Genomic DNA, 10,353 nt, shown 5'->3' with positions numbered 1-10,353 from the left:
TTACTTTGCAAATTCATTTATTCACAAATGACCTGTGCAATCCCACTGATAGATCCCTGAATGTGGTTAGACACAGTCCTCACAATGTAGCTCCCCAGACACACAGGTTTGAGACTTACAGAACGGAAAATAAAACTCAAGATTAAGGAAAGAAGAAACGAGGAAGGAGGGGACATGTAGGGAGAAAGACTGCAATGAGGGAGGAGGACTGGAGCTCCCCAGCAGAGCACCTGGGAGGACTGATGGGACAGCTGGCAAGCCATGCTGGGGGCACCCCTCCCTCTGTTGCTCTGCCGAAAGAAGCAGGCGCCTTCTGCCGAGGACATTCTTCCAGCATACTTCGCACAGTCTGCTGATATCATCATTTCCTTGCTGCTGCCCTGAGAAGTAAACAAAAAAGAGCTACAGTACAACTCCACAGGGGGCAGAGGAAGGCCAGGGTGGGGATGGGGCGGAGGTACAGAAACCCAACAAATATTTTAAGGACTAACTTCAAAAGAAAATGGACAGATTTGACAAACTTGAGATTGCTCAAGATGAAATTATTGGTGGTAAATTATGTATGAATGATGGAATATTATTCATCTTTTAAAAAGGAAGGAAATCCTGTAATATGAGGCAACCTGTGTGAACGCTGGGAATGTTACACTAAGTGAGATAAGCCAGTCAAAGACAAATACTGAGAATTTCACTTATATGAGATGCTTAGCGCAGTCAAAACCATAAGACAGCAGAATGGCAGTTGTTAGGGTGGAGAGTGGGCAATGGGGAGTATGGCTTAATGGTGTAGTTTCAAGTTTTACAAGACTCAAAAGTTCTGGAGATGGTGATGTTTGCACATTATGCATGTATTTAATAACACTGAATTGTACACTTAAAAATGGTTAAGGGCTGGGGTTGTGGCTCAGTGGAAGAGTGCTTGCCTAGCACGCGTGAGGCACTGGGTTGGATCCCCAGCACCACACTGCAAAAACAACAACAAAAAAAAAAACTAAACAAACAAAATAAAGGTATTGTGTCCCTCTACAACTAAAAATATTTTTTTAAAAAAATGATTTAAGATTGCTGGAAGTGGTGGTGCACGCCTGTAATACCAGTGGCTTAGGAGGTTGAGACAGGAGGATTGTGAGTCCCAAGCCAGCCTCAGCAATGGCAAAGTGCTAAGCAACTCAGTGAGACCCTGTCTCTAAATAAAATACAAAATAGGGCTGGGGATGTGGTTCTGTGGTTGAGTGCCCCTGAGTTCAATCCCTGGTGCCAAAAAAAAAAAAAAGGTTAAGATTTATGTCAATAGTTTATGTTATATGTATTTTAAAAAATTGAAGAAAAAGAAGAATAAGCTAACAACTACCTTGTGCCCACAACCATCTGGCTGACCATGTGGTGACTGTGGCTGAACATTAAAGGCAGCGGTGAGTCCAGGGGGGAACCACCCAGGGAAATCACCATCCAGAATTCCACCACCACCACCCCCAATTGGCAATTAAAGTGAATACACTCTTCTTCAGCACCTCATAAGATGTTCAGTTTCCAGAGCTTCCCAAGATCCACCTCAGGAGAAGTCAATTTGTCCACAGGAGGCATAGTTTCCAAAGCTGTCTACTGTGAACCTCTGAGAGATGTGAATGGAATTGAGCTTTAGGGAACCAAAGTAGAAGTTCTCAAACAACTGCAAAGGAAGAATTGACAACCCAGAATGAATAAAGAGAATTACAAATGAATATATTAAATATCAGGTTCTCTCTCTCTCTCTTTTTTAAATTTTTTTTTTATTTTAAGACAGTCTGCTAAGTTACCCACAGGGTCCTCAAACTTGTGGTCCTACTGCCTCAGCCTCCCTAGTAGCTGGGACACAGCCATGGGGCTCTCCTGTTAAAACACCAAACCAGAATAATAGCAACAAACCTCTCCTGACTTTCTTTTCAGTATTTATTCTGAATAATTATCTTGGAGAGGAGTGAGAAAAGAACAGCCAGTTCTTCCCTGTGATTAATCCTAAAGTCTCCCCTGGCAAAATGCACCACAGAAAGGGACCTGGAAAGTCAAATAACTTCTCTATTGAGCAGAAATGACCAAGAACTTGCAACAAACATCAAGAGGCACGCCCAGATTCAAAGGGCCTGACAAAGTTGCTTCTCACTTGCAGTTACTCACCAAGTAAGACTCCTTAGTAACTTATTTTTGCTGCAGTCAGGATAAAACTTGATACAAGGCGTTGCTTTCCCTTGTCAACTACAGTTATTAGGAGCAATGACTAACGTAAATACAAGATGAGGCTCCTGACCCACAAATGATTTGGACAGTCCAGTGAGGGACACAGAAAACAACCAGAGGGACATTCCACTGCAGGACATAACAAGGGCAAAGATAATTATTTATTAAAAACCTTTAACTAGATAGGGATTCAAGCCAGCATCTTCAGGTAAATGCTCTCTATTACAATTCTCTATAAAAGCTTTCAAATGTGTTCGAAGAAGGGAGGATCTATTCTCTAAGAGGGACCTGACCTTGTGATTAGCACATTTATAAGGCAGAATCCAAAATGACATCAGAAAATGTCACAGAAAAATGACACAGTGCTTGGATAATGAGTGTCAAAGAATAAAGATCTTACCTTCTGTTTGGATGCAAGAATTGCTCTTTCTTAAAATGTCAGTAAGATCCCAAGAAAGTCAGCCTTTCTCCCTCCCTTTCTTCTGGTGCTGGGGATCAAACCCAGGACCTTGAGCACACTAAGTACACATTCTACCACTAACCTACACTCCTGCCCTAAAAATGCCTTTCAATACACGTACAAACAATGCTTGAGTGGAACCTGGGGTGGGGCTTTGCACACTGACAAGTGACCATCTCTTCACTTCTGATTTATACCACCTCCCATACTCATGAACTTCAGTCACTGTCACCTCTTCCTGCAATTAATGGCCTAGAAACATGCCTGAGGTTCATTAAAGGCTAACTTTACAAAGCCCAGTAAATATTGATTCTTCAACATGACATCAACTTGACCTCAAAGATCTATTTGGAGGTTGTGTGCTGCAATGTCTTGTTTTTCAGAAAGGTGACCAGCTCTCGCCTATATTGATCTACACAATTAACTTCTCTTCCTGGCTCGGGCAGCCTGTTCAAACCATATCCACCCTTTTCTGTAAAGGAATTCAGGAATCTGAAAGAGTTATCTGCTAATCCCTTTGCTGAACATTAATTTGAAGTGAAAGCCACGTCAATGAGACTTGACAGATTTACGACTTTGCAAACTGAAGCTTTCTAGGTACAGAAAAGATATAACCAAAGAGGCAATAAAAGACAAGACAAAACAAAATTAAAAGTGAGCTCATAGTACTTTCAACAAGTTACTTTTAAAGGATTGACAGCCTATGGGTCCTCTACCTTCTCTCTTGGCCTATGTTTCCAAGTAATGGAGATGCCACAGGGAGGAGCTGGAAGTGACCTACCTGTGCCTTGATTTTGCCTTATGTGCGTGACCTTAAAACAACATGATCTGCCAAGGAGAATCTCTTGCTTCAGGTTGAAAGGAAATAGTAAAACAAGTTGATAATAAAGGTAACTGGATGTGATATCAACACAGTATTTACAAAAAGTATGAAAAAGCTGAACATAAATTCTCATACTTCATTAAGGCCAACACAAGCTGTGAAAAGAGTGCTAAAGTCGGATTCTAAACATTCATGTGACCAAGTAGGAAGGGTATGTCACTTACTGTACCAACCCCATTGGGGTAAAATATCATAATGGGCAGAAATCCAATAAGAAGAACAAGTAAAAGTGTCTTATAAATACTAAAATGCTACTGAAAATTAGAAAATTTCTAATAATATTTTTGGTGGTATTGGGGATTGAACCCATGGGTACTAAACCACTGAGCCACAACTCCAGTTCCCACCCTCCCTTTTTGAGACAGGATCTTGCTAAGTTGCCAAGGCTGGCTTCAAACTTTTGATCTTCCTGCCTCAACCTCCCAAGTTGCTGGACTTACAGGTATATGCCTAGAGATCTCTCAGCAGTCCTTAACCTTGTATTGACCTTTAAGCTGCCATCTTCTTTCATACCTTTTGATAACATTACATCAAATGGATTTGTTATATAGAAGCCCCCACGGCAGTGCCAATCTTCATTTTAGCCCTTCCTATCTCTGCGTTCTTATTCTCTCCGAATAGCTATGATGACTTTGTAACAGATTCTTTAGAAATAATTTTCAGTTATTTTCTTGTTTAATCATTGTTATATTTTTAGTGGTAAGCCTTTCTTTAAGTTCTATCAATTATTTCCAATGACATACTAGACTATAAGCCCTGTGGAGGGAGGAGCTGAATCTCACTATATGCTGTAATAGTATGACCAATAAATAAGATCAATAAGGGCTGGGGTTGTAGCTCAGTGGTAGACTGCTTGCCTGGCATGCAGGAGGCTCTGGGTCTGATCCTCAGCACCACATAAAAATAAAGGTATTGTGTCCACCTAAAATAAATAAATAAATACATAAATACATAAAAATAAAGACACTGTGTTTATTTACAACTAAAAATTTTTTAAAAGATCAATAAATATTGTTGGGGGAAAATGATCAATAAATATTTGTTGGGCAAAATGAGAACTAATGCTATCCTTATCTGTGAAGGACTCAGATACAGATACAAAGATGTACACACAGGTGTTTGTGTATATCTATATGTCTAAAAGAGAAACAATAATATTGTAATGTCTAAACTGGATTCAAAGGTTTGATTTATAGGTTACTATCAAGGAATTCCTGAACAGAACTAACCAAAATGATATTACCTCTAATCAAGGGAGGAGGGGGAATATATTTCAATTCTAACTATTTGTCAAGAAAGAATTTGTAGTAAGTAATGCAAATTTTATGAAGTCCTTCAAATTTCTACCTGTGTCTTATCTGTCAAAAACCCAAGTTTCTTTCCTAGCTCTGGTTCCCAATGTGGAATATTACTGAGCACTTCATGTTAAGCATTTTCATGCAGAGGCAAATGATATGGTTCTGTCTCCCAGATCTTTGGGAGACAGAGTGTGAATCAGAAGAAAGGAATGCTGATGTGGGTATGTTCGCCTTATGTAAAGTCACTGAGTGCTTTTCTTTAGGATCTGCATGCTTTTCCATATGTGTGTTCCATTTCAATAAAAATTTACCTAAAAGAATATTACAACAGAGATTTAGTATGAGATGAGAAGTACAGGCACTCAACAAATACACCAGAGGCAAGGAAACAATGGACGCCGAGGGCTGACGCCCCTAGGAAAGACAGACTGGAACTGAGCTGGGCCTCACGACAAGTACTGGATGGAGGTTGGGGGAATGAAGGCACAAATGGGCACTGTGGGCCAGGCCAAGTAAACAGTCTAGATGTTTGAAGGAGTCCTGCAAAGAGGCAGTGAGAAAAACCCAAGGAGGGAGAAACAGATAAAGGTGAACCCTGAAGGTCAGGTTCACAAATTAGACTTCATCCTAGCTGGTGAAAATCCACCAAAGGTCTTTCAGTAGGTTGATGAAAAGGATGTTTAGGGAGATTATCCTGGTATTGTACACTGTGCTGCTTGGAGAAGGAAACAAGGGAAGGGCAAGGAGACCGTGGCAGTGGCTCAGTCATGAGGCAGATGGTGTCTCTCTTGACTAACGGCCGCAAGGCAAAGGCTGGAGCAAACATGAAATCCTAGAGAGGAAGCAGAGAATCCTAGGTAACTTTAAGACAAGGAAGAGCAAGGGAAAATCAGCCTAAGTGGAGGACAGCAACGGAGCATTTCTGAGAAGGAGCTATTTTATGGGGGAAATAAAACGCAGGTCTGTTTATACACCACGGCTGTATCTCTAGCTGTATGTGCTTCCAGCTATGATATGATAGACTGAGAATAAGTGTTAAAGACATGAAATCTGAGCACAGTTAAGTGGAAATATATCATCATAAAGAGTTTTACAACTGTCCGCTTTTTTTTGGTGAATTGTAGTTCTTTATACATTAGAGAAATGAACCCCTTGTCTGTGTTCCAAATTGCAAATATAGATTCCCCCAGTTTGTCATTTATCTTTTTGACTTTGCTTCTGATGTTTACCATGTCAATTTAAATTTAAATTTTTACAAATTCACATTTTTCATAACACAAGGTTTTTAAAATAAAGTGACCTAATGCCAATACTGTTATATATTAAAATATAAAGGTGAGCCATAAAAATGTATTAGGACTGACAACAGCACTAATAAAATATGGATCACAAGAGCCAGCATTTATGAGCAAGCCCGTGTGCCGGGTGTCATGCTGAGGACACTCCATGAAAGCCTCACAACTGTTAAGAGGCAGACGCTACTATGAACCCACATTTTATAAGTGAACCTGTGGTTTGGAAGGCACTCAGCAAGTTCAAAGGGTTCTGAATAGACTGCCCTCAATACACACTGTGGTGTCTGAGAGAGCAGCAGGAGCAGAAAGGTCTTTTTTGCCTTCCACTGTTCTTCTCCCCTCTTTGGAGAGATGCCCTTTCCAGATGAGGAGAAAAGAATATCCTTATCTGTGAAGGACTCAGATACAGATACAAAGAAGAAACAAATATCTGAACAAATAGGCCTTGCTGGTGTTGGGGCTCAGAAGATGATACGGATACTTTGTCAAAACCTAGCTTCCCTTCTTTGCTCCAGTTCCTGTTGTGGAATATTACTGAGCACTTGATGTTCAAGTTTTGGAGCTTTGGCATGTTGAGCACTTTGAGCTGAAGGAGACTGGAAGGGCTTTCTTAGAAGCTGCCTTAGAATCAAGGCCTCTCTGACCATCACTTGTTTCTCCTTTGGAAGCTCTGGGAGGGGCTCTCTGATGTTCTCTTATCTGTCTGAAGGAAATTCTTCCCTAGGAATCCCATCCTATCACATGAGAGAATAGACCAGAAGTGGATGGACACACACACACACACACACACACACACACACATAAATACAGATATATAGATATATACTTTTCTTCATCAACTCTAAGTATAAAAATATATAAGTTCACCTGTTTCTTTGGGTTTTCATTTCTAAACTCTTCGTGGCATGTAAAACTAGGGCTGAATGATTTATTCTTATTAATCTGTCTTTAGTTTCAGGGTTTTCAGCCTTGAACCTAGTGATGGGAGAGAAAAGAAACCTTTCCTTTCCTCCAAAGTAGGGCAGAAAATTGAGATTGACCCCAGACAGAATAACTCTAGAATCTGAGCCCTCTGACCCCGTACTCTACTACCCTCACCACGGCAGCTTTAAAACATGACCCCATTGAACCACAGGGAGGAAGACTGACACCAGACAACTCCCAAAGACTGACAGAAACACATTCTTTGGCTTTCACTGCCACCTCTTTCCTGGACCTTGTTTAAGAGTCAGATGGCTCTAGATCAGCTGGAAGAATTTTAATTGAATTCTAGATGAAAATAAGTACAAATCAACCTAACGGCTCCATTTAATTAAGTACTTGAATAGGGAAAGAGAAAAACGCTTAAACTACAAGTTTAAAAAAAGAAATTTGGTTGTTCTTTTGAAGCTAAAGTAGTTCATGAAAGGCAAAGTGTTCTATTGTTTAGAAAATAACAGATCTAATAAGAAATTTTAAAATTAAAAAAGAACCTAGTCACGGTATTTAAGTCACACTGAGCTTTTTCTCCTCTCTGTTGTTTTATAACAATTCCCTTGGGATTTTGAAACCTAAACCACCTTCTTTATGAAAACATTCTTCTCTGACACACATGCACAGAACTAACCTACTCCACAGGAACATAACAATGAATAGCAACACAAACCACAAAACAAATATTTGATAAGGAAATAAAAACAGAATTTAAGAGCCAGGCATGGTGGCACATGCCTACAATCCCACCTCAGCAACTTAGCAAGACTCTCCGTCCAAAAATAAAAAGGACTGAGGATATAGCTTAGTAACAGAGTGTTCCTGGAGTCAATCCCCAGTACCAAAAAAAAAAAGTGTGTGTGTGTGTGTGTGATATGTATAAATAATTTAAGACTGTCAGTATTTGTCATATCAACTAGTCAATATTAAGCATTGACTTGGATGATTTAAGGAGAAATTTTTTCTTTAATATTTATTTTTTAGTTGTAGTAAGACACAATACCTTTATTTTATTTATTTATTTTTATGTGGTGCTGAGGATCAAACCCAGGGCTCCGCACGTGTTACGTGGGCACTCTACGGTTGAGCCACAACCCTAGCCCTAAGAAGAAAATTTAATACCAAAATCAGTATGACATTTTGAAAATTGCAGAGCCAGACAGCTACTCTCCTTTATTGTGTACGCACAGTACCACTGAAAATTAAGCAAACTTTTCCTATCACCAAGCAAAGAGAGAACTGAGGTCCACTGAGATGAAACATTTTGTGTCAAAACCAAGGATTCCTTGACAAAGAACTGCAAGATAAAGTTCAACCATCCTAGCTGTTCCCTGTTCACATGATCTGAGCCTACCATTTTTAGTTTGCAGATGTTTGTTTCCTAGGGAGAGCACACAGGGAATTATTGATTTCTGGCAATATAATGGTATACACTGAAAGAAAACAAATGGCAAGATTTAAGGGCTAACTGAGCTCATTTTTCCCTTGCATTCATTTCAAATATCCTACTCCTTCCTCTCACACTGGGTGTCACAAACATCAAAGACCAGAAATAACTCCAAATGCACAGAGGCTGCAAAACTGAGATTGGAAATCCCAGAGGTGGGACAAAAGGTAGAGAGGAACCTCATATCTGTGACCAAGGTAGGATAAAAAACATAAGAAATAGGTAGAGTAAAGCTTAAAGGACAAAAATCATATTATTTTACTTTTTAAGTAACTGAACTAAACCACTGAGCTATATCTCCAGCCCTTATTTTGAGACAGGGTCTCACTAAGTTGCCAAGGCGGGCCTCAAACTTGTGATCTTCCTGCCTCAGTCTCCTGAGTAGCTGGGATTATAGGCATCACCCCCATATCCAGCAAAGAAATATAATCTTAAAGTTCTGTAAACCTTTCCAGGCCTGTCACACCCTAAGCTAGTCTCTCTCTGCCTGTTGCACACTGCCACATTTCTGGGAAATCTGTAAACCTGAGGTCTGACCCAATAAACACCTGAGAGTTATTGTAAATTCACCCACTTATGAAAATTATCCCATGCACTGTTAATTAGCCCACCAATAAACAGATTAAAAGAGATATGACATTTTAAGAGACCTATAATTTAGGGGACTTTCCAACACTATTTAATGATCAGATAATGGAGACCACATTAGCCTAAGGAACCTGAAAACGACCAGACTGATGTCATCCTCACATGCCTTACCATACCTACCCTTCACCAAGTTTCCTTTAAAAGAGCTTACAAACCCATTGAAGGTGTCTTTCACTCCCAAGATGGCCCACAGTCCCCCTTGAATGTGTACTCCCTGCTTTCCTAAATAAATCTTTGTCTCTACTGACATGTGCTGAAATGTTCTTTCATTGTGTATATCAAGGACCCCACATGCCCTAAGTCAAGTTCCCCTCTTCTCCAGGAATTCCTCAGGACCCTTTCTCAGAGACATCTCTTCTATGGTGACATGACCTCAAGCTATAAAATCAAATAAAGGCCAATTCTCAATAGTATAATGGAGACTCTGCTGGGGACCCTGGCACATATGGTTCCAAAATGAAGCTCATCCTCTTTCTTCCATCTTAGAAAATGTAGTGCAACAAGGCATTAGATCCTTTACTTCTGCCTGCAAATGTCTGATGAGTGGCTAAAAGCAGGATTAAAGACTTGGCATTTCTGCCACCATCTTGCATCCATCTTTTTTACTTCAGTCATCTTGAATTTCAGGGACAAGGTCTGACCCAATAAACACCTTGTGATGAGTGGAAGCTACCACTCCCCAGGCAAGAGCAACTTTCTTATCCAGGAGAAGCACACCCGCCCCCAATCCTGAGATTAATTATGGACCAGACCACATCTCATCAAGATCACCTCATTGGCAACTGTGAAAACCCTCCGGCTATGCAAACCCTCCATTCTTGCCCTCATTCCCCTTTTTATAAAACCTCAAAGCTGTTGTGAATCCCTCAAAGACAGGGCAAACAAAAAGCATTCCCTTGTCTTCCCTAAATAGTCACACTGATTAAAGTTCCTTTCATGCTTCTCATCATTTCCTTTTCTGTTTGGTTTTTGGGGTGAGTGGCCAGACTTAACTTAGTAGATCCTCAGAGTCAACCCTCTAGCCTAGGGCTCTGGTAACAGTAGTGATCACACTGCTCAAAGATCCATCCTCCTTTTCTGTTACTGTTGAACCCAGGGCACACTACCACTGAGTTATATCCCCAGACCTTCTTGTT

The 10,353-nt window shown here is 40.3% G+C and overlaps 1 protein-coding gene across 2 annotated transcripts in view; it reads right to left on the bottom strand.

Annotated features, from left to right (window-relative positions):
- Positions 1-10,353, bottom strand: part of Ascc1 (activating signal cointegrator 1 complex subunit 1) — a 95,559-nt gene continuing 85,206 nt past the window's right edge. For both annotated transcript variants that reach the window (XM_027931217.3, XM_027931216.2), the window contains exons 10-11: positions 1,512-1,669; positions 1-380 (exon numbers count right to left, since the gene is read on the bottom strand). In XM_027931217.3, coding sequence (XP_027787018.1) covers positions 1,553-1,669 — 117 coding nt within the window. In that variant the 3' untranslated portion in view covers positions 1-380; positions 1,512-1,552. The remainder of the gene's footprint in view (positions 381-1,511; positions 1,670-10,353) is intronic.

Source organism: Marmota flaviventris, chromosome 4 (assembly GCF_047511675.1).
Source record: "Marmota flaviventris isolate mMarFla1 chromosome 4, mMarFla1.hap1, whole genome shotgun sequence".
NCBI classification, from domain to species: Eukaryota; Metazoa; Chordata; class Mammalia; order Rodentia; family Sciuridae; genus Marmota; species Marmota flaviventris.
This window is presented reverse-complemented; position numbering and strand designations above follow the sequence as displayed.